The sequence below is a fragment of the Sceloporus occidentalis genome, unplaced genomic scaffold, assembly GCF_023333645.1.
Source record: "Sceloporus occidentalis isolate IW3139 unplaced genomic scaffold, rSceOcc1.0.p SCAF_182, whole genome shotgun sequence".
NCBI classification, from domain to species: Eukaryota; Metazoa; Chordata; class Lepidosauria; order Squamata; family Phrynosomatidae; genus Sceloporus; species Sceloporus occidentalis.
The window spans coordinates 958,001-984,816 of record NW_028317162.1 but is presented as its reverse complement, the minus strand read 5'-3'; the positions used below and the strand labels follow the sequence as shown (position 1 = coordinate 984,816).

Genomic DNA, 26,816 nt, shown 5'->3' with positions numbered 1-26,816 from the left:
TTATTCTGTGTTTCATTAATGAGAGCTGATTGATGATGGGGCTGTTATGGTTTTTTTGGTCGCTCATTTAAAGTCCCTGCTACAATTTCATAAAATTCTCATTAAATCACAGTTTTTTTCTAGTTTGCTGGTGCCTACAGATTATCTATAGCTCAATCTCCACCTATACTTTAATAACATTCAGTGCAAAGTATCACCGATAAAGTTAATAGGAAATCATTAATTTCATTACATGTCAAACATTGCCTTTTTTGGGTGCAGTTCCCTTAACAGCCTTTCCATAATGTGGGGGCGCCATTTGCCATTTTGATCTTTACATACTGTTACTGACTTCCACCGGCACATGTGCTTCTGATTTCTAAACGAATCTGTTTTTACTGCTTATCACAGATGATTTTAGTTAATGTGAGGAGTGCCGGATTGTAAGCTCTATGGGCAAGAGAGCTCTAATCAGCTATACCATTCCTTGTATTGCCATGTTGCTTGTAGAGTATTCCTCCTGCAACCTTGATACAAAATATACATCTATTATATATGGAACCTATGTAATACTTTATAGGTGAGGAGAGTAAGGAATCTCACACTCATCTAATGAATACACTAATGGAGGCACTCACTCACACTCATACTCACAGGCTTTCACATCCAACAAATGCATTCAGATCTGATGGTTTTTAGGATATTTATCTTTTTCTATTATTTATGCACTTCCAATTTGGGGAATTTTTTTCCTAAACCTGGATTTTTTATTTATATTGAAGACCTTGCAAACAATACTCAATACACTTCTCTTTCGGAGATACTAGGAACCTACTATTTGGAGCGTGATAAGGAAAGCCATGTGTGCATTGTATTAATGCCCTGAACAATTGAGCATGGGATCTCATTCGAGGTATTAAGGTGACTCTAACATCCTGACCTCTACAGTGGATCTCAAGGGCAGGTTTTCTACCCACCGACTGTATGTGAAAATATTTTGATCTATACATTTTTACAAATGGATTTTGCCATATTGGTCCCTGAGAAAATAGTAAGAGTTTTTTTGATACCAAAGCCCATAGGGTAAGATACAGAGTCATAGAATCTTTTAAAACCTTAGATTACATCTGAAGAAGGGACCCCTGAGGTCTAATATGGCACTTAATTTATGAATGCCCGTGGAGTATAGTAGGCAACACAATTGTCTTTGTCCCCTTTCCGCTTCATCTGTGTGACCTCCTGCTACCCGGTTATTATAGGGATGGACGGCAAAGTAGGTTAATTGCATGTAAATGTATAGGACGGCTCCTTACTGGTATACGGTGAGTCAGTCTCATTCTGCCCTCCACCCTGTTACTTCTGTCAAACTACAGCTCCCATTTTGCTCAGTCAGCCACATCAGTCTTCAACAAAAAAATGAAAACTCCAATGCCAAGGGCTTCAATGCTAACAAACGTGTTGTTTTTTCCCTATTTTCACTGTTTCAGTGAACATTAAGGGGGTTTTGGATAAGTGGAGGCCTCCCAGCAGAAGTGGTAGAGGGTAATAGGGTGAGGGTATTAAACATGCATGGGATAGACATTCGGCTCCTGAATCTAAGACGAGACCAACGACTGATTAAGGTTCGAGTCGTTACAGCAGGAGAAACGGGCGACTAGATGGAGAGAATGGGGCCGATCTGCCATATGTGGCGCGCAGTGAAAGGGTTAAGTCAGTAAGTTAAGATAATGCGGTATCCTTAGATGGGATGAGGACACCTCGCTGTCATCTCACCCCCGATTTAGGTTGTCAGCTTTAAAAGGCCGAGATATATGGATATCCGCTTGTGGTCATTTCTGTTGAATATTTCCATGAGTGAAGGTATTAGGCAGTAAGCGAACTCACATCTGTGATCATGTTCAGAACGTCTGCCCAGGATCCCCACTAATCACCTGTGAGCACCCAGACAGGCTATTATATGATTTATAACATATTAATGTATGTAACGGAAGGAAGTTTTACTTTACTGAGAGGGTGGTAGATAAGTGGAACAGCCTCCCAGCAGAGGTGGTAGATGCTAATACAACGACTGATTAAGGATTTAGAAGCATGATTTAGAAGCATGTTTCAGTTTATATGGCAACAGCCAATCAGTACCTGCCTTATTCTGTCACATGATAATTTTGCATACCCATTAAAAAAAAGATGAATGAAACACAATTAAGGAATTATTTAATTATTTCTGGGAATTTTTTTTAAGCATTCGGCCATTCTGAGAATAATGTTTCCTGTGCTATATTTCATTCTAAAAGTTTTAAATTCAGCGAAGTAAGTGGAACAGCACCTTTAAAAAAAAAAACTTATGCTCGGCTCAGCATAACACCAGATACCATCTCTAATAAAGTAATAAAGTTCCCTAGGATTACGGATATTCCGTTTTGGAATGTACATTCTTTTCTGCGAACATTTTTCGGCTGATCTTGGATTTGGAGACTTCTCTAAGATTAAATGCTATTTACTCTTTCCCGGCCGCCCCGCAAGTGTAAATAAACGTAATAAAAAACATTCATGTAGGTAAGTTACCCCTTCTGTGTGTGAAGGGGTGAGGAACTGCCAGGAGCGGCGACCCAAAGGCGGTTAGGAACCCCCAGACGCTAAGGGGTTAAACCACCGCCTGTATATCTTCTATATAACCCTCCGCCGGTTACCCTGTCTCTGTTAAATAAGCTGGAATCGTGTTTATTATGCAGTGGCGGAGAAAGGTGAAGTTTTTAAATAAACAAAGCCTATATAAATAAACCACCCCCGCCTTCAGCAAACTCTAACTGATCCGGGAGCAGTCCTCGATATTTTTCAAATAAATCATAGTTTCAAATGAACCTGAGCCGGGCAGATAAGATTTCCATATGACAGTGAGTCAAAGTGAGGGATTGGGATCAGTCGGCAGAACGGTACCAAAACAAACATTTTTACAAGTTCCAGAAGTCGCCAACCGGCCTCCCCTCCGCTGTATGGAAAAGGGGAGGGGGGAGCGGCAGGAGGGCAGAGAGCTAAATTGGGAGGGTGCGCTGAAAGACTAGGGGTGCATGGGGGGAGAGAGGGGGTTAATGTTACAAAAACGGTACACAATATTGTTTGACATTCCGAGCTCCACAGGTATAACGATAGACCAGGGTTACGCCAGCTTTCTATCGTTCAAACCCAAGGTCTGTCAAAAAGTTCACCATTTGGCCAGCAAGAACCCAAATCTGCGATAACGAGAAGGTTTTATTTTTTATTTTATTTTTTTGGTGTTGAGTTGTTGCTACAATTTCACCAAGTTGTATTACGGGTGAGGTGAGCACATTGCCTAATGCAACTGTTTGTGTGACGAGGTAGAGATGGGGGGGGGGGGAGGTATTATCTCCATTTTCTGTATTTTGCAACAATGTGTGTGTGGCATGATGACATCATCGATGTCCCGTGCTCGCTGAGGTGAAACACAGAGTTTGTAGAAAGGTCTTGATGTCCTTCAACTGTTGCTCAGGCAGATCTGACACTTGTTACGGGCTTGGAGGAGACCGTTCCTCGTTTGCTGGTGCCCTGTATCGTGCATGCAGAATAATGCATTAACAATGAGGACTGCGCGTGGCGTTGTGGGCAACGTGTGGTTTCTCCTCCAAGTTTGTAACAAGTCTCATCATAGAGAGTGCCATACAGAAAACCTCCTTTGGTGGTCCTATCATCGTCTGATGGAAATTACTATCAAGACCCTATTTTAGACCTTTGGTTCTTATCATGGGCCAGTGACCAAAATCTGACTTTTCAAGGAAATTAATTATTTTGTTAAAGAATGAGTTCTGGTCATGGTGGTGGAATTATCTGTAACAGAAAGATAATGCTTTGCCACAACCAAACAACCCACCAGTCCATGCGCGGACCCACCAGTCCAAGGCCTTCAGAGCTGCACATTTGATTAGCCCTGTGTTTCAGCTTGGGGTCTAAAGTTCTTGAGAAACCTGAGTGCATTTAGGATGGACTCTGCACCAAACTAGGTCATAGCCCTGCTGATATGAGAGACAGTGGACATCAGCGGGAACGTAGTCCCTTGTGGACTGCAGTAAAGTCTTGGACTTCAAGGACATCAGCGAGAACTTGATCTTCAGAGATTTCAAGGGGAACTGGGTCCCCATAACTCTCTTGGAGATCTTGGTCCCCACAGTCTTCAGTCTCTCACTGGGGTATTAGGTATGGCGGGTAGACCACTATTTCATGAACACATCTTTGTTTGACAGTTCCGTAAAGAAGCTCCGCGTGCGTCTGTCTCTGCGATATTAGAATTTCCCTCTCATTCTCTCATCCTCCCAAGAAACTCTTCCTTTAAGCAACAGGGACACGGCTGTCTTCTTTAACCGGCTATTAAGACCTAGCCGGCTCCTACACGATCCATGGCTTTGGCCAACGTCAATATACGGGTTAAATAGTATATTTAGAGAGACGGGCTTTATGCCATTAGAAGCAGCCTCGTCTAGACATTGCCCATGGCCTCTTTACGTAACAGGTCTACCAAAATAACTCCGTGCCACGAATTTAGGGAGCAAGAGGAATTGCCGGTAGGGATTGTTTATTATGGCCGCGTAATTTGGCTTGACCCCCTCCGCCACAGCACATTGCTTGGTTTGATACATAACCCCCGTCCTTTCTCCATCACCGAGCCATTCAGCAGAGCATTGTCACACCCAGTCTGCGAAACGCAGCCAGTACACAGCAGCCAGAACGGGATCGTGGATTGCCCAGGCATTAGCCATCCTTTATATAAGCCTCTTTTGTGCTCCGCCATCTGAAACCTATTACGAGAACACAGGTAGCTCATATAAACATGTGCTGACCACATTACACCCTACAACTACATTTCCACAACTTTACTTCTGCAAATAAACAATTATGTTCTCTGTACATTACCAGAGGATCTGCAAAAACAGGTAGAGGGGAATGCGGAGTTTTCTTTGAAACCCCAAACTCTGTTGCCCCTCTCTGTCCTGGTGCCGGAGTGTGATCACAACTGTTTTTTGGGAAAACACCAGCGGGCGGTTTTAAATTACGCAGACAGATTAATTTATTTGTCTGAGGAGATATAGGAAGCCTTATGTAGAGTCTCAGACTGACAGATTCATTTGGTTTAACTCCTTAAAAGCCGGGGGGCCATCCAGCTCTGCTCCATGTTAAGTATAACCCAAGCCCCCTTCTGACAGCGGAGACTTATAATTAAACATTTCGAACGTTCTCTTGCATTTTTCTTCCAAATATAGTTTGGGAGGCATCGACCAAAGCCCTCCCGACAAATGCTTGTTTAATCTTGTTGCATTCAGATTTTGTTGGGGACTGATTAATTCTAGCCTGTGTGTCATGTGACACAAAGGAAGAGCACTCATAGGCTGAATTGTTTTCTTGGTGAGACAATTTATGGAGCGCCAGCACATTCTGTAGTGTAACAGGCAAAGCAAAATTTGACAATAACATTAAAATGGATAGTATACAAAACGCAGGGTAAGACACACTGGAATAGAAAGGGTATTGTGGCCTGGTCTTGTGAGCTTACAATCTATTAGTAGGCACAACCCACACTGTGTGAACTACAATGAACCTGTGTCAGTCTATCTTGTTAGAGTGTGTAGATGTGTGTGAAAAAGGTATGTGTGGTGTTAGACTGAGTGTACATAAATCGTGGTTATATGCGTGTGTGTGCATGGTGTTAGAGTGAGTGTGCGTGTTAGTGCATGGTGTTAGAGTGAGTGTGCGTGTTAGTGTATTGTGCTATATTGCATGTACATGTTAGTGTACAGTGTTAGAGTGCGTGTTAGTATGTGTGCATGCGTCTGTGACCAGGGGGTCACTCTGCTTTATATGACCGCCCCAGGCCAGAATTTGCCAACCTATATATTATCAGAAACATATAACTGACATACGTGCAGGAGGGGGTGGGTAATGTTTGGAGGGTAGGCTTAGTATTATAGCCTTGTTCATCTATGGGGGGCGCCAAAGAAAGCCATCACCCAGGCACCAGTAGCCCTAGGCTCATCCGTGGGGAATTGATCAATTCAGCCATAAATTAAGCCTAGAACTGTAACGCATTCTCCCAGGGAACCGAATCCAGGGGAATATAGGATACTAATTAATCCACTTAAGAGTTCATGGCAAGTAAACGATAGCCATCGGGCAGAATTTCTATGAAACTTTTTAAAAGTTTATTTGATGAAACAACGTAACACCTTTCTCATTATGTATATATTTACCGAAATATACATGTAAATTAGAAAGAAAAACAACACGAAACTCCTTCAATTGCCTTAGTTGTAAAGAATTTTATTTTAACTGTTATGTTATTTGCTATCTGGACATTGTGCCACCTCTGCTGGAAGGCAGCTTCATCTGATCAAACTATTCTAGCATCCAAAATGTGTCTTGACTCCAGTGAAAGTGTTAAAATAAATAAATAAAGAGGTATATGTGATTGCATGATCATTGTATTTTCTTTAAATGCTGTAGAATGCATGCAGTTTTCTTTTTTAAATCATTGCCAGAGGGGGGACCTGCAGAATCTTTCTGGCATCTATAGGGTTAATACCCCCCCACCTCCCCCCCCAGACTTATTTACAGAACAAAAAAGATTCATGACATCAAACATTTAACTGCTTAGTTGCCTGGGGGGGGTTAGATCATTGCACGCATACACAATCCCCAACTAACCCAACTGGTTAATATTTAAAACACAAAATACTTGTTTTTAACTTTTTTCTTACCATGATTACTATAATTGTAATTGAAATATGCATTAGTAACTCTGCTATAAATCAGCTACCTTCTCCAAATTATTATTATTATCTTTTATTTATATAGCGCCAACAGTTTGCGCAGCGCTTAATACAATAAGGGGTCTGACGAGACGAGAATTGACAAACCGATACATTAGGTGGAGAGGCTCGGCTCCCAAGCTTACAATCAAATCGCTAATAATCTAATGCTGTGATTTCTGAATATACATTATCTAATTGTAGAATATACTACAAAACATGTTACAATGTTATAATAACCAAGCAGCACAAAAAAACATGAGAAACTGGAAATTCTAGTTGTTCTAATAATATAAATATATATATATATATATATATATATATATATATATATATATAGACCCACTTTGTTGCAAGACTGGGAACTCAGTGGCCCCAATATATATATATATTTATATATTTTTTTAAATAGAATTACAAATAAATAATTAGAAAAAAAAATGTTTAAAAAAAATATCCATAATCTTTTTTTTTTGGGGTCTGGATTTATCTGTGAGGACTCCCAATGATGTAGAGGTGTAGAGAGTGAAATGCAGCAATGGCAGATTAAACCCAGTCCAATAAATCATGCTGCAATCAATGGGCAGCCTGGAGTTAATATGTTAATTGGTGATGTTGAGTTATTTTCTTGTGTCCTCATGCAGATAGGGGACTTTGCAAGGACACAGGAGGAATGCGCTGGATCCAGCCCTCCCTGATCACTGCCAGTTATGCGAGTTATCACAGTGTAGCTCCTTTCTGGTGGCATTAGCAACACTGTATACATCTTGCAGGAGGAAGGACAGTGGGGGTGCCAGCTATTGCCAGAATAACCACTAGCCTTTGGGGGTTAAACAAATGCATTGAACCCACTCCTGAAGTTCCTTGATAGTGTGTGTCTGCTTCTTGATGAGTCTCTGGGCTGGCAAGGCGTAATGGGAGTTGTTGGCTAGAGCACATTAAATATCAAAAGTTTTCATGTGCCTGGTTGGGACCTCCTGACTTAAGTGAACTACAATCCCCATTATCTTCAGCCTTTAATTTATGGGTTGAGATGATATGTTTTGTAGTCATAAAAGCTGCAGAGAAGCTTACACTCTAGTTGTAAAGGATTACACAGATCATCTTGGTGCTACACAGAACCCCAAAAAAGGGGATCATAGGTATAAGAGCTAAGAAAAGCCTGAAGTTTATGGTGGGACTAAGAAACTGTAGCTGAACTGAGATCAGAAAAGTTGAAACTCACATATACTCCTCAATATGTGCCAATCGCTTACATTATTATTATTATTATTATTATTATTATTATTATAGAAATAAGGATTTACTTTTGTCAAAAATAGGCAATATTTCTTCAGGGATGCAACTGTATAATTTAGAATACTATAAATTGTAGCCCAAAACATAATCACTGATATATATATATATATATATATATACACACACACGCGCATATATACACACACACATACTCTTAATAGGCAACATATTTTTATTTTTTAACTATTTCATTTAAACAGAAAACATAACACTTTTATTTATGAAACACAATTAAAAGTAAAGTCACAATGTATCATGCAAAAATAAAGAACCCCCCAAAACGATAAAGGGGTAAAAAAATATCTCTCTTAACCCTTTGGGGACAGCATAGTAGTAGGCAGCTGGGAGCTAGAGTGTGTGTGTGTGTGAGCGTGTCATTGGCACTGATTGGGTTAAACTTTCATCCAGGTCCAAGTTAAAGGGTCTTCTACAAGATCTCATAATCGCTGACAGACACTGTGTACTGTCACTAGAGGGTCTGTCTGGGAGGTGGTCCTGATCTCTTGAATTACTTGGGGTGCCCTAGAAAATGCACATGTTTTTAGTGTAAATAGTAAAATTAAACCACAAGTGCAGGGGCATTTCACTGGCATCCAAAGCCCCCTTGTATACTGCACTGACTGGCTTTTTTGTTCTGTATGTCAGAGAGAGAGGGAGATACTCACTCCTGTCCTACACCTATTGGAAATTTTACTTTAAAATAATATTTACACCCAAATACATGGAAGGCAGCAGTGATTGGCAGGGGGGCAGCCAGATATTTCACATTATACATTATCTGGCATTAGTGCCAAGGGGTGGGGGATATATACATTGAATAATGTATAGTTCGCTTGTGTAGCTTGGCAAGAAAAAAAAAAAGTTTATTGTGAGTGTGTGTTTTGTGCAACTAAAACAAATTATAAAACAAAAACACACTTTTTTTAATGAGCTGACATTAGAGCTGGACTCACAGTTGAGAATGTTTGTGCAGCTAAAACTGCTTCATACAAATAATAAAATTATTACAAAATATTATGCAGTTATAGTAAATATTAAATTATATTTAAAAAATATAAAAATAAAATGATAACTAATAAATTAAATGTGCCCATAATGTGTTGATTGAACTGTTGAGAAAACCTAGTTTTTAATCAAACTATTTTAAAAAATGTTATATAAAAAAGACTCAATTTTCCAAACTCCAGCAAAAGTAGTGTGTTTGTATAACTAGTCAGAGATGTGTGTTTAAATATCCCTACATAGAGACTGATAATTGTGTGTGTATAGCTGTTTATGTACACACAGATACTGTAGCACTAGGTAGTGTCACTGCTCAAACACAAGTCACCCTGGCTGAATTCCAGTCACCTAACAATGACTTTTAAAAAAAAAATAAAAAAATACATATTTACAATTAAAACTCACATTTGTCTAGATCATGAAAGCTCACAGCTACAGATAATACTTCATCACTGTTTATCCAGTCTCACCTGGTATAAAGAAGACAATCTGGAAAAAAAAAGACCAAAAGGTACATTTTTTATATTTTTAACTACTCTGTAAAATTAATTAAAAAAAACAACGTATATTGTACATAAAGTTTATGCATCTAAGACATAATTATAATGGACAAAATAATTCATTTTTTTAATTGTTTTTGAAAGAACAATACAATATTTAGTTAAAAAGCTTAACCCTTTGATTGTTGAATCATGCCCACTGGGAGAGATTTATTAGGAAGCTGTTTGGCTGTTTTCTTACTGTTTTTAGGGTATTTATGGGGAATTAAAAAACACTGAATTTATTGAGATGAAGGAATTATCCTGCAGTTTGCTGTGCAGGAAAAATCAGACTTTGTATTAATAAGATTCATTACTATGTATTCAACAAAATAGATATTTTGACTTGTAGGAGCCTTAACTTAACCTGTTCACTTCAAGGATACTTCAAGATCTGCAGCCTTTTTTTTTTTTTTAGAATGTATAGGAATTCCTTGATTCTATCTACATGTGTATTTTCCTTTCATTTTGTTAAATTGCAATTGAGCAATATTTTGAGTTTAATATTTAACTATAAATCGACACACATTTTTTTCTTTTTTTTTCTATTGATTTGTACTACATGTGAACACTTTTGCATGAATTTTGATTATTTTAAAAAATATGTTTGATTAATTTCAGCAATAGTTTTTGTGAGTGCTTTTGTAAAGAGAATCGGAATATTTTCACATAGTCATAAAAATGCATAAAAAATTGTTGTTTTATCTTTATTGGATAAAGATAAAGATTTACTAGAATTTGTTGTTTTGTTCAAACCGTTGTTCCCTATAAATAGATGCTGCTATAGGGTTAACCCGACGACCGAGTCAAAACATTTAATTAAAACACCAAAATAAGAATTTTATTTTAACGTCTAAACAGTTAAATTAGATAATGATAATTTTGGTTAAGCAATAAAACAAAGCCAAATGTATCGTTTGTTATCTTAAGCCAGAAATCTTTGGCAAACAGAATGAGTAACATGGATGAAGAAAAAAGAAAACTTTCTTTTTCAAAAAGAAAAAAAAGAGAATAGTTTGCTGAAATTCTTCTTTTCTTGTTACAAGTTCTGATCCCTAATACAGTAGATTTAAATAAGAAAATTATTTGTTTTAATTAAAATATATAAATAGTGTTTGCATTTGTGTAAATTGCGGTTAACTACAATTTTTTATATAAAAATACTGCAAATCGACTCCTACTTTTATTAGAATTGCAACCAAATAAATAACAGTGAAGATGACATATTCATTTTATAAATATATAATTATCAAGGTGGCTATTTGTGGTTTATTATTTCAACGAAATTAAATATTGTTGATCTCTGTAATATTTAGATTTAAAGAATATATATATATATATATATAGATATATACATATATATATAGATATGTGGCAAATATCTGTCCAAAGTCCGGTTTTCCTTTTTTTTTTTTTAAAAAACTAATCTGTCACTCTCTGCTATTAACCCCTGTGGATTCGAGATAAACTATCCCCTATCCCAGATAAGAATTGCTTACTTTTAAAGGGAACACAACAACAGTGGGCTTGTTATTTGCAGAAGATAGGTGGTAATTAGCAGCAATCGGTGGTCAAACATTGCTACCTATTCTCTGGAAGGTTACCATGCAACACTTATTAAAGCAGAATATTTGTTTAAAAAAAACTCACAGTGAGACATATTCCTTTTTTTCACCCCTTCTCCTCCTCCTCCTCCTCCGCTTCTTCAAAATTTAGTTTATTGAGTCTCCAGAGGCAAAGGCAAAGTAAGGTTTTTGATGATTTGGCGCCCCCTCTGGACAAGACTGAGCATTACAGCCCCAAGTAACCATTCTGCAAATTCTTAAGTTAAAAGCTTAGTTCAGTTTCCCTCAGTCTGGTACCTTATACACTAAACAAAAGATGCAGTTTACTACAATTTTGCTAATTATGAAAATAAAACATAAAATGCACAATATGCACCCTTTAAAATTATAACTATTGGCAGCCAATCAAAAACATGAAAAAGGTTGTTTATTAAATATTGTCTTTATTTACACAATAAACAAGACCTTAAAATTATTATTTTATGCTGCAGAGTAATATTTTTTAAATAAACAACACAGAAAATACACAGAATTTCAGTATGCTATTTTAAAGTATATGTTTTCTAAGTATGTATATTTTTTAAATAGTAGTTGAAATTTTCTATGTATAACCCTACATTTTCTGGAAAAAGAGGGGGAGAAAATGATATTCTATGAAAGGTGTATATTTCATGTTCCTCAAGGAATGTGTTTAGTAAAGACTCCGATTTCACTTAAAAAGTCAGTATTTTAATGTTAAGGACATTTATACTATTCAAATAAACACATCATCTGCAGCATACTAAATTAACTAACTCTTACTCTTAGGGTTTCTAAAAATTTGATTTTTGTCCTGAAAATAGATTTTTAGAGACAGGCATGCATTATGTTTTTATTACAATTTTCTCCATTGCAAATCAATGATAGCCAAGAAAAGCATTTTATTTTAAATAATGTTAAAAAACAAGGAAAGTATTTAAGAAAATTCCAATAGACAATTTACAAAATGGCCCATGCATTAATATAAGAAGAACCAATGGATATAAAAAAACCAAATACAAAGTGATGTTACTTTTTATAATTAACGTCTTTGCTAAAAATGCAGACTTACACTATACACCACTACAGCATATGTTGGTACTAAAAAAAATGAAAATAAAATCACATTTTGTTTAAATTATGCACAAAAGCCTGCAATGCAAGTTAGTAATGGCTACATAAAAAGATAACATCTACAATAAAGCTGAAAACCAATGTAATTGCTAGATATGGAAATGTATTTATATAAGGTGGTGTATATGTATAGTTTATGATATGGATAGTATGGACAGTGTTAGCCATACAACAAAAAAGAGCAAATTTGATAAAGATGATACTTTATAATAGATTGCAAGCTCTTGAGACTTTTCCTTGGACATATTATTGAGCATATGCCTGAAGAAGGGACCTCAAAAGCGTGCAATCTACTTTACTTCAGCCAATAATCTTTCATCTTTACCAGGTTTATGATGTGTGCAGAATGTATAGCTCAAGTATCATTAAGGGCAGGGAAAGCATTGCCTTGTTTTCACTTTCAGGCAAAACCCCCCCCAAAAAACAATAAAACCTGTCTAGCCAAACAAAGGAGAATTTCTTAGTAGATATGGCTCTTAAGATACAGCAGCTCAACTGACTGCCTTCTCCTCTGGCTCTTTTCTTGTGATTTTTTTTCTTGTATTCTGGCAAAGACTTGCCCTCCTCCTATTAAAAAAGGCAGCCAATGAGTCTTCAGTCCTGCCTCTGTTTGACTAGCCTCCTAGTATTTATTCCAGAATTTCAGAGACTTGAAAACAGATCCTGGTGTGAAGCTGGAGGCTGAGAGTCTGAGCTGGGCAAGGAATTTGCACAACTTATTTCTTTTTTTTTTTTCGCAGAAAGAATTCTCTTTGCATATGCTTGTAGGAGCAGGGGGGGAAACTGGAAGGTTATCCTGGTTTTTTGTTGGTGATTTTTTAAAAAAATTTTTATGCAGAAGAAAAAAAACTTTGCAGATTTTATGAACTTTTTTTTCCTGATCTGAGCTAGCTGTGCCTTAGCCAGTATCAGAACTGCCAACCAGCTCAGCCTTACCTAAAAAAAAAATCCATATATATATATTTTTTTATCTTAACCATCAATTCTCCCAATTTTTCGTATGAATCTCTTGGATCCCTTCATGAAGATGACAGAGGAGCAAGAAAAGTGCATGTCTGGGGCTCCCAGCCCTTCCATGTCTGATGAATCTGCTGGATCCCCTTGCCCATCTGGGTCAGGTTCTGATACTGAAAATACCAGACCTCAAGAAAATACCTTCTCCAAGGGGGATCAGGACATGAAAAAAGAAACAGAGGATGAAAAGTTCCCTGTCTGCATTAGAGAAGCAGTCAGCCAGGTGTTAAAAGGATATGACTGGACTCTGGTACCCATGCCTGTGAGGGTAAATGGATCCAGCAAAAGCAAACCCCATGTCAAGAGACCAATGAATGCCTTTATGGTGTGGGCACAGGCTGCCAGGAGGAAGCTGGCAGACCAATACCCCCATCTGCACAATGCAGAGCTCAGCAAAACCCTGGGCAAGTTATGGAGGTAAGTGGCTCAAGCTATTGCCCTCCTTGGCTTCTTGTCTTGCATGCTTGTAACAACTTTCTCTAATTTCATCCCAAAATGTTTTCTGTTTGCGCAAATTGTTGCAAGCTCCTTGGTTGTCACAATGTATTTAGTTACAAATGATACTGCTGCAATGCACAAGGTTATTTAACCCTGTAGTGGTCATGCATAACATGCTTTGCAAATGAGTGGCTTAATTTGGGGGGGCTTCTGCTATGCTAAATCCTTTTCCCCTCTGGTTTGGCTTCTTTACCCCCCTTTCCCCATGCAGGGTGCAAGGTCTTATGCTTTGGTTAGCAGTGATTTCTTGGCAGAGTTTTTACTTATTATCTGGCCATTTGCTAGGAAGCTTAAAACATTTTGGGGGTCCCCAGCTCTCTGATCTCAAACAGGCTAGGGACCCTTTAACAATGTGTTGCCTAAGTGAGATTTATTCCGAGATTACAGTAAATTGCCGTATACTATATAAAAATGAGTTATATAGTAATTAAACGTATAAATAGGAATCCTAAAGTTTTTTGAGTCATTTTACCAGTTATGCCTTACTAATAACAAAAATAAAACCTTAGCCAAGAGCAAGCTGGATTGCAAGATTGTACGCCTTTTAATATTTACTAATTTGATTTTGTCAATTAATATGTAAAGGTATAAGTGAACCATTTGTGCAATATTTGGCACGCAATAGGTTAAATCTAAAGTATCAAATATATATATATATATATAATAGTTTGAAGGTTAAGGATGCCATATCACCTATCACAATTAGCATACCCTAAGAACGTGAGCTTTATTGTAGGATAACTGACTTTAACTCATTAGTTTCCAAACAGTCCGCCTGTCCTCGGGTGCTGTGTTTAACCCTTTGGGTATTTTGTGTTGGCTTTGCTTGTGAAAGGCTCGGTTGGATATTGTAGCCTGCAGGAAGATGAGACTTCCACTTTATTGGCAGTAAAGAAATTGCACAAAACCACTTCAAAGCCTTTATTCTACCCTTATCTGATATTTGAAAAGCTTCCTGTCTGTAAAATTAGATTTATTCGGCTCAAAGGGTAGTGTGTGTGCGTGTGCGTGTGTGTCTGTGTGTGTGCGCGCGCGCGGTGATTCTATAAACACACAGCATTGCCAGAATGTGTATATATTTTAATAACCCATTAACCCTTTTCAATACACATTGGGCAGGGGGTTATATTGCCGCATTAAGATTTGTTAGATTTTGCCATGTTCCTTTAACACCAGTTTGGCAATATGCTCAGTACCGCTATGCATTGTGGCGAGTCTCCTTTAAACAATTGAACACCAAAGAGACTTAACTCTCTTGTTGCTTTTCGCAGACTCTTGAATGAAAGTGAGAAACGTCCTTTCGTGGAAGAAGCTGAGAGGCTGAGGATCCAGCATAAGAAGGATCACCCAGATTACAAGTACCAGCCGCGCAGGAGAAAGTCTGTGAAGAACGGACAGAGCGAGCAGGACGACGGATCGGAACAAACGCACATCTCACCCAATGCTATATTCAAGGCGTTGCAAGCTGACTCCCCGCACTCCGCCTCGAGTATGAGTGAAGTCCACTCTCCAGGAGAACACTCAGGTACAGAAACCAAGCTGGTTCTTCTACCAAACTAGGCTTCCATCCCTTCATTTATACCCAACCCAGGGTTCTATCCGTATCATAGCCACCTGCCGTATGTGATCCAGTCCCGTCCTTAGTAACATTTTGCTTTTGATGGCAGAAAAATTGGTTATTTAGTCATTAAAAGAGGAAACAAAGCAGTAGGCTTTCCCAAATAAGTCTTGAGTTGTTCAAACTAATATCTGTTGCCTTTTAAAGAAAGAGCAGCGGCCGCAACTGATGTGATTTTCACAATTTTTGATAATATAGTGTCTAAAAAAAAAAGGCGCCTGTTTATTAATAGTGATACGGGCTTTCCCATGTCATAATTCCACATTATCTTAACTTCAGATAGCGAAGCAGATGGTTCGTAGGCGTGGAACCTTGCGTTCCATGGAAGCCAATTCTATTCATTTCTTATTGCATTGCCAGCTTTGTTGTTCTGTAGCTTGCGGATACTGTGTGATACTGGCTGAAACCCCCAAGAAATATCATGCAGTCCTAGCCTGGCACCCAGCCTCCACGCGGCTCAGTAACGAGACATATTATCCTGACTATAGCAGAGTCAGATACCTGCGGTTAATCATTATTAATGGTATCTGCTGGCTTGTATGTCACCTGCCCATTGGAGGGTTTACTCAAGATTTCACGCACCAGAGATACGAGCTCATGCCTTCCTGCCATGTCCATTGGGACTCTTTCCTTTACCCTTCCTATGTTCTCATGTAAATGGATGCAGGTGTATGTGTGTATGAATATGTAGATTTGATCGAGGTGGGGTGACGCATTTATACTCATGTTTATGTTTTTGCCACAGGTCAGTCGCAGGGTCCTCCAACCCCACCTACCACCCCTAAAACCGATGTTCAGCCTGGGAAGCCAGACCTGAAAAGAGAAGGTCGCCCCCTGCAGGAGAGCGGCAGACAACCACCACACATCGACTTCCGTGACGTAGACATCGGAGAGCTGAGTAGCGAGGTCATCTCCAACATTGAGACCTTCGACGTCAACGAGTTTGACCAGTATCTCCCACCCAACGGCCACCCGGGGGTCGCTTCCACCCAGGTGACCTACACAGGCAGTTACGGCATCAGCAGCGCATCCAGTGCCACCACCGGAACTGGACACGCATGGATGTCCAAACAGCAGCAGCAGCAGCCTCCTCAGCCACAGCAGCACACTTTGTCAACCCTAGGCAATGAGCAGAACCAATCCCAACAGAGGACACACATCAAAACCGAGCAACTCAGCCCCAGCCATTACAGCGACCAGCAGCAACAACATTCCCCACAACAGCTCAGCTACAGCTCATTCAACCTACAGCATTATGGCACTTCCTACCCAACCATCACACGCTCACAATACGACTACACCGAACACCAAGGTTCCAACTCCTACTACAGTCATGCAGCTGGTCAGAGCTCCAATCTCTACTCTACCTTCAGCTACATGAATTCGAGCCAACGGCCCATGTACACTCCCATCGCAGACACAACGGGGGTCCCCTCCATCCCCCAGACACACAGCCCACAACACTGGGAGCAGCCCGTCTACACGCAGCTCACCAGACCCTAGAGCGTGAACGCAGGACAATGACTCTTTCCAAAATGACGACTGTCAAAGCACCATCCACCGGCAGATATATGGCACCCTCTAGAGTCAGTGTGCGGCACTGCACCCTCTGCTGGCAGCCAGCAGAAATGGGTGTGACCATAGTTAAAAGGACTTGGAGCTATGGGGTTGACTTAAGAAAACAAGTTCTTTTGCTGTCGAGAGGACTTTGTAATTCAGAGGTTTCGAGCCGTAACTGGGGAAGAAAAAAAAAATTAAAAGAGCAGATCCTCCGTGAGGACTATTCTCTCTCTCTCTCCGAAATATTTTAGTATGTACTGTGTATGTATCATTACCTTTTGTGGGGATTTATACATTTATATTTTAGACAACTTTTTTTTTTTTTTTTTGTACACAAACTGAAAATTTCCTTTGTCGTTTTTTTTTTCCTTCCAATTTCTTAAATAGTTCTTAGGGAGAATATACATTTTTTTTGGCTTTTCCTTCAATCAAAAGTATTTTTTTTTTTTAAATAATAAAAATTGTATTCTTGCATAAAAACATTAACTCGAAAGGCACCTGCGAATTTTGGCCTTGAACTTTTCAGAGTTATCAAGGGAGGCTTCTAAGAAGCACGTGGCCTTCTTCGTTACGCTATTAAATAGAATGAGATTTATTTTTTGTGCCTCTTATAAATAACATAAAAAAAAAGTAGGAAATGTATTTCCGCATATTTTACCCAAGTGCCAATATCGAAGTTGTGGTCAAACCACAAGTGCTCAATCAAGTGCTCTTCTTGGTCTTAATGACCTCCAGAAACAAACGTTAAGTTCTGCCTCTGTAATAAAAAGTCACTTGCAGATAATTCAAAACGTAAATTATTTATTTTATAAGAAAATAATATGGAAATTAAAAAAAAAAAAAAAAAAAAAAAAAAAAAAGGTACGGAAAGATTCCCAAACATTTTAATTTTTCTTGTGTAAAAAGTAAATATATTAGCATGCTCATTCCACTTGGAATAAATGCTTCTTGTTAAATTATGTTTTTTAGTTTTATTTTTATTATTTCTGTCCTTCTTTAATAATTTCCCTCTTTACTTTTGTCTTCATTTTTTTTTTCCTTGCTGTACTTTTAAATGAAGTTGTTAAAGAGATCAAAACCAGCTACACGAATAAAAAAAATAAATAAACTACAAGGTATATTTTTCAGAACAAATACCCAAACTAGGGATTTATTTTTATTGGAATTTTTTCAGATCTAGACCTGATTTCTAAGACCATTTTATCTGTTTGTTAAAAAAAAAGATATATATGCTGACAAGTAGTTTAAAACGCTTGAATTTAATTTTCATTTTGATTTTTTCCTTAATTATTAAAACAGATAAAATGGTTAAAATATGCAGGATGCATTAACCATGCAGGAAGACAACCTGTTACAGAAATCGATATTTTTGTAAAAAAAATTAAAATATAAATTTAAATAAAATATAGTTTGACTTTAGCAAACAGTTTTTAACTTTTTGCTTAAAACCTTACATTTTTTTTTCTTCAAAATGTGATTTTCTTTTATTTGACAAAGTTTAGATACCATGAGCACTCCTTAATTGCAGAACTTGTTACAAAAAGCAGGCCTTAAATATTATTTTAACTTAAAAAAAAAAACAAAAGGACCGAATGCTGACTTTGTTGGATTTTGTTCTTCTTTAAGAAATTTTCTTTTCTTAATATTTTGTTCATTTGTCTTTGTGAATCTTATACTTTTGTGTATTATTGTTTCAAATAAATATAATACAATTTACTAAAACTCGAACAGTGGTTTCTGGTTGTTTTCATAATACGGAATTGGTTGGCAGATCGGCCCCATCCGGCCCCCGTCTAGCCGTTTTTCCTGCTGTAAAAGAGAGCCATAAGCCTATCCCATGCATGTTTAAATACCCTCACTGTATTACCCTCTACCACCTCTGCTGGGAGGTTGTTCTACTTACCTAACATACTTGAAGAAGTAAAACAGAACACGGAATTTCTCAGAGTTTACCCCTCTAGAGAATTCAATGAGAAACCATAGCCAAGTCGTAAGTGGCCCCTGTATGCTAATTACGAATTTACATATCTCGACGGGACCTAACGTTTTAGTTACATTTTGGAGTTCCGTCCATGAGCCGTCTGGTTCTGTTGGGCTTTTGTATAGAATAGGAATGGGTTATTTTGGCTTTTTGCTGGAAGTCGGGGAGCGCGTGGAAGGTGCGAGCGGCCGAAATCCTCTGTTATACAATAAGATTATCCAAACCCGTTCACATGATTCAGATTTGTGTAAATTGATGTCTTAGCCCCGTAATCTCTGGATTCTGTGGCGGATGTGGGTACAGCACCCAAATCTCCCGCATTATTAAAAGGGACAATCCACCATTCCCTGAGGGAACCTCATCAACGAGGAGTCATCATCATCATCACCAACTCTCAGATCTCATCCGGGTTCTTCCTAAATCAGGACCAATGGCCTAGTCTGCCGGTGTCATCTCTGGCCAGGATAACCCTGCTCCCTGACAAGGCTCATGCCCTCTCCACACCCAGGACTAAGGGAGGACAGGCAACTTTCAGCCCATGGGGCAAACCTGGCAAAAAGTCCTGGTACTAGAGGGCATTCAAATAATGTTGGGCAGGAACTTTTATTAAATCCCATTGAAGGAGAACAGAAGGATCCAGTCATGGTTTAAATCCTGCCTAAATTTACTGTAGACACCCTGGTGTATAGATTTGAAAGCTATGGGTTTGGGCCAAAAATATTAAATTCAGAGAAGACCAGGGATCAGCTTCCACCCTAAATATCTAGCCAGCCCTCCTCTCACCAGATCCCATCCACTGCTCCACCACCCCCTTTTCAATTCTATTTGGGGCTAGGCTCACCCCTATGTACTGCTCCCCCTGCCCCCATACCCCAAAGCCCCCCATCCCACTTCCTATATGGATCAGGAGAGGGGGGACAGGCCAGGAAGTTCCCATGTATGATCATTAGTATGATGACCACATGCTGCGCATGTTCATGTGTCAGAAAGAGGCTTTAAAAAAATGTCTACATGACTTCTGAGAATTGGCCTTACTTATTTCTAAAGTTTTACCCACAAAACTTGTACATTCCCTCCAACTGAGTTTCTACCAGATTTAAATCCACAAAACACCTGTAAACAAGCAGGCATTTGGCACAATTCCCGCTGGGCAGGTAAGCAATGGTGGTTTATGTGACTTTTCCCTAATGAACTCATTGAACTATCAGTGTGTCATGCTTTAGAATGTAAAAATATTACCAAACTCCAAAAGGCATTTGCAAAAATAGTGGTTTATGTATAAAAAGTGGTGTTATCACCATAGTAATGGTCTGACTGTACTGACTGCAAATATTCCATTGGTTGCTATGGTGATAAGGCACAGGATCATTTTTTTTGTACATAACTTTATTAGTGAAAAGACACTCTGCAGCTAAAGTTTCTCATTGGCCAGCGGCAGTCACATGGTGGGGGAACTCCCATGAGGTACCTGCTGCGTTTGGAGCTTTCACTTCACACAGAGGGTAAGACAAGAAATATTTTTACCTCATAGCAAGTCACAAGCAGCCCCCACGGAGTATTTTGGGGGTATTTACATGGCCTTTTAACCCGGGGCTGTTACAAATAACATGGGGCAGGCTGTCCATGCTAGCTTTTTAAACGGGGCAGCATGGAAGGTGTTACCGACTGAATTTCAGAGTAATATGTTTTGGTTTTTTTTTAATTATTATTATATTCCCTGGGGTAATAAAAGTAAATGTTTCCCCTGAGGGGGGTAATTGTCCTATTAGACGGGTGCATACTATAATATGCTAGTTATTACACAGACACACCCCTGACCCCCCCCCATCTCCAATATACTATTTTTTGATAATTAACAAAAAAATAAGAATCCCTTAAATATTAGAAAGAAAGATGCCCCTCACAGGGGTATGAAGGGACTTCAAGGCAAACCCAGGTGTATTCCTGTCAGGCCTGGACTGTGGGGGAAGGGCGGGATTCCTTTTCTGTAGGCAATAAATTTTTTTTGTTTCAAAAAAGACCAACTATTTGTCAGGAGTTACATTTGTATCCATTTGTGTTTAATGTGGGGTAATGGTGTTATTAGTAATTGCTGCTGAATGCAAAGTGTTACATAATAACTCTTATTTAACCCAATATAGGCTCGTTATTTTACTCTATTTTATCAATTTCTTTGGGTTTTAACGAACTGTGAAAGTAATAATCTGGAAATCGATCATTTGCTTTATTACTGCAGAAATATTTGGTTCAATATACAATGTTATGTTTCCCTTTAGCCTCAGTGAACAAACCATACCTCCCAAGTGTCCCTGTTTAGGAAGGACAGTCCTTCTTTTCACCCCAAACCCCCTGAGCTCCTGGAAAAAGAGGGGCAGACAATGTTTTTCTGGGTATGAGGGTATATCAACCATAATTTCCCATATAAATACAGCAGGGAATGGGTTATAAACTAAAGTGTGTAAATGAACACATTAATGGTATTTCCTATCCATAGTATCTATAGATATATGGCATGATGGTATGACCTTACTGTATATGAATGATGTCATTTGTAATCAAAATGGAGGCACCTAATTGTTATGTTACCCTAGCCCGCCGCAGAAAGCTGTGTTATCCCAACCAAGTAGGTAAACATACCCCAGCACGTCCCGAATAGGGGTAACATGACAAGTAGCTATTATCACAAGTGGTAACCGTTAAGACAATATGTCCTCCAAAAACGGCAAGTTACGGAAGTGGTGGGTCTTAAACCCCAAAAAGGTCAATTTCTAAGCCAGAGAAGGCAATCTGGTTCACCAGCTAAACAGGTGTGATCATATACAGTGAGGAATTTGACAAAGAGGCCAGCCCTTTCGGCATGCAAAGGGTTAATTAATATGGTACGTTCGGAGCAGCCGATAATAAAACTCTGTGTGAGGCGAAACATGTTTTCATATGGAATATTCTCGCGCTAATGCTACATTAACAGCGTCTCGCAGCCCAATCTGGCATCAATATTTTTAATCTGATCCTGATGCCCCCGAGGCTGTGTTAGGAAAGGGGGATGGGGGGGGGGGTGCAGTTATCTTAATTTAAAATAAGGCAATTACTCTTATGTTAAAATTATACAGCCGGTAAGGAATGGTTGTATTTGGAAGGGAGAGAACTTGGTGGGTGACCCAGCCGTTAAACTGGAGGCAGCGTACCCTAGAACAATAAAAGCCAGCTAGATGTTGCTGATCTTCAACACCCATGACTCTCAGCTGATACCCTTTAGGCTGGTTTTCATAATACCCGGTGCGGTATTGTTGATTGGCAGTAACGTAAGTGATGGTCCTCCTCATCTTTCTTCTTAAGGAGGAAGATGGAGAATTCAAAGTCCCTCCGACCACCGGCTTTGTAAACAAGACGTATCCTGATAGATTCCAGAAATGGTCATTTGTTTAATATGTTTCCGGGGGGGGAATCCTTCAATCTGTGATGGTTTTAAACCCTCATTTAGCTCCAGCTTCCAGTATCAGGGCAAAGGTTCATCCACGTGCAGCTGTGACTTAGTAACGCACAATTTCTGTCCAAATTATAATTATTGTTTATTTCATGGTGTTTGTGGCTAATAGGTGAATGCAAGTTATCACCTTAGGATCAGGAAAGGGGTCTTTTTTTTTTTTTAGCTACTATTCATTCTATTTCTATATATTTTTGTCTGTTTGGCCAAGAGGAGACAGTCCAGAAGATCTCGGTTGTATCTTGGTTGTATGAGATGGTATCTTGCCTGGCGTGATCCTCTTGGAATGCGAGAGGTGTTGCTCGAAACCAAATGAAACAAGCTCGGAGTGACAGCTTTCTCTCTCCACCTAGAGACAAACCTCGCAGTCACCTCGTTGACCGGCGTGAGCTGAACCGCAACGTTCTGCACTCTACCTGACTTCATGTATAAGTGGAAAGGCATCTTGGACCAAAGAGAGCGAGATAAGAGCCAAATGAAAGGTAGAGTTTATCAGCTTAAGGGAGATGTGAAGAGATATCTACTTTAGGTCTAGATGTCCCATGGTGTAGCTCCCAGGTAGAGACTACTATGTGGACCACTTTGAAGATCCGTTGGAACACCTCCAGAGAGGTCCACGGCCATGTTTTCGCAGCTCCTTTGATGCCTCACCCCTCTACGTTGACCGTGCTCTTGCAAGGGGTCTCCACGCACTCTGGTTTCTCTTTAGAACCTCATACATTTGTTGTTTGAAACATAGAACCAGGTCCACATTGCTTTGGCGTAAGCTTACATCACGGGGAAGAATATCGCTGGGGCTTAACATCTTTCCATATAAATGGTAAAAGATGGGCCATAAAACGGTAAAGTTAAGGGCAGACATAGAAACACAGAATTTGTCAGCAGATCGGCCCCATTCTGCCCCATTTATTCGCCTGTTCTTCCTGCTATAAAGACTCGAACCTTAATCGTTGGTCTCGTCTTAGATTCAGGAGCCATAGCCCTATCCCATGCATGTTTAATACCCTCGCTGTATTACCCTCTACTACTATTCAAATATAACTGAAAGGCACTAGCAACATTCATTCCAAAAAAAAGATACTTGCAACTTTATGAAAAAGGAGCAAAGGATGACTGCCCCCTGCCATCTTCAGCCCTTTTAACTCTTTAAATGCTTGTACACTTTACATAGACCACTGTTACTCCAAAGTTTACATATTTAAAAATATAAATATTTTTTTATAGCAAGTATTTAGGCGGATTATCAGTTTTAAGACACGGCTGAAATCTTTTCTTTTTAAAAGTATCCGTATTCCATTGTATGGGATATAAACAAAGGGAATTCTCAAATTCTATTAATAACTGAATAGGACCCCAAAAAAGGGCTAACAGAAATCCTGGCATTTGGGTAGTAAACTTTAGAATTTTAATTAAAAAAAAAAACAAAAAAACCCCGCAGTTTTTCTGTGTCGCTCCCACCCCCCCACCCAGGCTCGCCTTCTCTTCCTGCCATTAGCATAGCTCTACATAAACGCCAGTGGGACTCTTTATCATGCAAATCGGCCAAAATGACAGCATCGCATCCTGGACAACACTGGGGTACCGTGCCGAGAGTTCTCACGCTGGCTCAGCCAATGCGAGTCGCCGGCCTCGAAAGACGTGCAAAGCTTTGCTTGACCTCATTGTAGAGCGGTGCAGAGTTGGGACAGGTCTCCAGCGTGGGGGCTATTCTAAAAACCAGCTTACATCATCTTGGAGAGCCAATAGCTCATACCCGCTTACACGTCTCGTGGAGACTTGTGCAGTTCTTTTAAATGTATTTTAATTTGATTTATCATATATATATACAGTTTATTTTTTAATTATGGACCGGTACATGAACATTCCGTAGAACCCATTTAAAGTTCTATGTATGCTCGGCGTGCATCAGCCCATATTGAGAATGTAGAGAGAACGCAAGGCTATGGAATTATGGGGTTCTGGCTCAAAAATAGGTCCCTACGGTCCCGTTGCTCGGAAAGGGTGGCTGTGGGTGAGATAGCTGTTGAGACCCCCTACTTAATTCGTTGGTGGTCTCGTAAAGGCAGTGCGTCAGACTACATTATGATACAAGATACAAAACAATACTCCTTGGCATCGAGCCTGGCGCGGTCGGAAAACATAGGTCCCGCGCCATAAGTTATCTTTTACGGACCAGTCGTCTTTTATAATACTTCCCAGCTTTTTCCTAAGCCGCTCGGAGGCAAGCGTGGTTTTCACATCATCTCGTGCCAGGTTTTTTGCCTCGTTCTGGGGCGAGTGGTCCAGCCCTGTCTGCATACACACTGCGAGCTCGGTGAATACAGGTGCCCTGGTACTTGGCCAGCGTGACTCATTTCCTCGCCAGTCAATAGGTGCCAGTCTGCCTGTGAAATAATCTCTCCCCTATCAGTAAGTCCTGCTTAAACATTGCTGTCATGCCGTCAGGCACTCCATAGAGGAATAGGTTGCTACTGGGAGACATAGCAATATACATACGGCAATACTTCCCAAGTATCTTACATTACCAATAGGGTGGTAGATGAGTGCATGGGATAGGCATAAGACCCCTGAATCTAAGACGAGACCAACGACTGATTAAGTCTTTACAGCAGGAAAAATGGGTCGACTTGCTATTTGTTTCTCTTTTTACTCCTCTCTACAGTGCCTGGTCTGTTTTAAGCTCCGATTGGTGGGCTTCGCCAGCCAAAAGCATTGGTTACACTCTGTTCGGGCCAATGTCTAATTCGATGGCGGTTTCTCACCAGTGTCCACACCACGCTGCACCACAGCTGTGCGAGAGCTATCCGGCGGCCGTCAAATAAAAAAAAAAAAGGCCTCAATGTGAATCTCAGACATTGGTTCAGAAACTATCTGCTCCCCTTCTAATTAGGAAAATTGTTTTGTTCCCACCGACCGTCACCCTTGATTGATATGCAAATGACCGGCGCTTTGCATAATCTGCATAGTACGTGTTCTGAATATGTTCGAATTCTGAACCTCGCGGCCATCAGAAGCACCGATTATTGGCAGGCGGCGCAAATAATCCGAGACGTTCTTTCCTCGTTTAGGGAGAACGCAAAAAACACGGAGTGTTCATACACGATAAAGCGTGTTCCCTTTAATAATCAGCATGACCCGCCAAGTTATGAACCATTCCTACATGTATGTATATATTGTGCCGGTGAGGTCACTCGCGCATAATTGGCAGGAGAAGACAAACGGAAGGATTTATCTCAGTTTGCTTACAGCAAAAGATTCCAGATTAGCCTGAATAACTAATTGATGGGAAAAAATTATATATATATATATATAAATAAAAATGTATATTTTTTTCCGCCTTGTTTCAGAAAATCTGGATCCTAGATTGTAAGCTCTTTTGAGCAGGGCCCTTCCTACTTGTTAAATCCTGCTTACCCACTGTACAGCGCTGCGGAATATGATGGCGCTATATAAATCAATAGATAATAATGTTGCTTTTGTGAGTGCTTGCAAGTTCTTTGTAGAATGCTTTTGATCCGGAGCGATATATTGTATCATCTTTAGATGCATATAAAACAAGACATGACATTTTGTTGACAAATCTGATGTTTTGGAATTTGCTTTTTATTTTTTTTTGCAGATGGGATGTTTTCCAGAAAAGTCTTGCATGCACCGTGTGCCGCAAAAAAAAAAAAAAGGTAAGCGGTCGATCTGGCTGCAGGACCCCTGCCTGTTATGACTGTGTCTATTAAAATGACATGGAAGACTTGAGCTAAAGTGATCCCGGCACCCTTATATGTTCCTGACCTGGGGCAAATCCTGCCTTTTGCCCTCTCCTTAAGTACAGCTTAAGAGCAGGTTCTGCACACCCCTGTCAAGGCATCAGTTGGTTGTATAATTAGGGGAGGCATCGCATACCTGTCAGTAGGTCCCCTGTGGGGGTTTTGTAGCGTTTACCCTGTTACGGATCGCTGCTGTCAGCTCAGGGTTCACGGCAAAGCCCCCCCCCCCATTGAGCTGTATACAGTAAGCCCAGACCCTACCTTCTCTGCCGCATTAAGGTGGTATCTATCTATAAGTGTACTGGAGACGGCAGCCTGACCCCCCAATCCCCCCCCCCCACATTTCACTCTCTGGCAGGGACAGGGATTATGTGCCGTGGAACACGATGACTTTGATTGACAAAGGAAGATTTCGAGCAGATACCTGCAAATTGTACTCAGGTTATTATAGCAGTTTTCGCCGTTAATCTCTCTGGATGTGATAAGCACCTACGCAGCACATCATCCCCGGAGCTCATGTCAAAAACATAAAAAAAATTGGTCCGGGGCCCCAGC

At 39.7% G+C, this 26,816-nt stretch overlaps 1 protein-coding gene across 1 annotated transcript; it reads left to right on the top strand.

Moving 5' to 3' along the window:
• Positions 1 to 13,345: 13,345 nt before the first annotated feature.
• On the top strand, positions 13,346 to 16,978 carry LOC149278735 (transcription factor Sox-9-A). Its single transcript, XM_089501773.1, has 3 exons — positions 13,346 to 13,776; positions 15,129 to 15,382; positions 16,221 to 16,978. The coding sequence occupies exons 1-3, from the start codon at positions 13,346 to 13,348 to the stop codon at positions 16,976 to 16,978; spliced, it is 1,443 nt and encodes a 480-aa protein (XP_089357899.1).
• Positions 16,979 to 26,816: the final 9,838 nt, after the last annotated feature.

Coding starts and splice junctions, on each gene's coding strand:
- LOC149278735 (XM_089501773.1), top strand. CDS start 13,346: ATGAATCTCTTGGATCCCTTCATGAAGATGACAGAGGAGCAAGAAAAG. Junction 13,777..15,128: donor ACCCTGGGCAAGTTATGGAG/GTAAGTGGCTCA, acceptor TGCTTTTCGCAG/ACTCTTGAATGAAAGTGAGA. Junction 15,383..16,220: donor CTCTCCAGGAGAACACTCAG/GTACAGAAACCA, acceptor TTTTTGCCACAG/GTCAGTCGCAGGGTCCTCCA.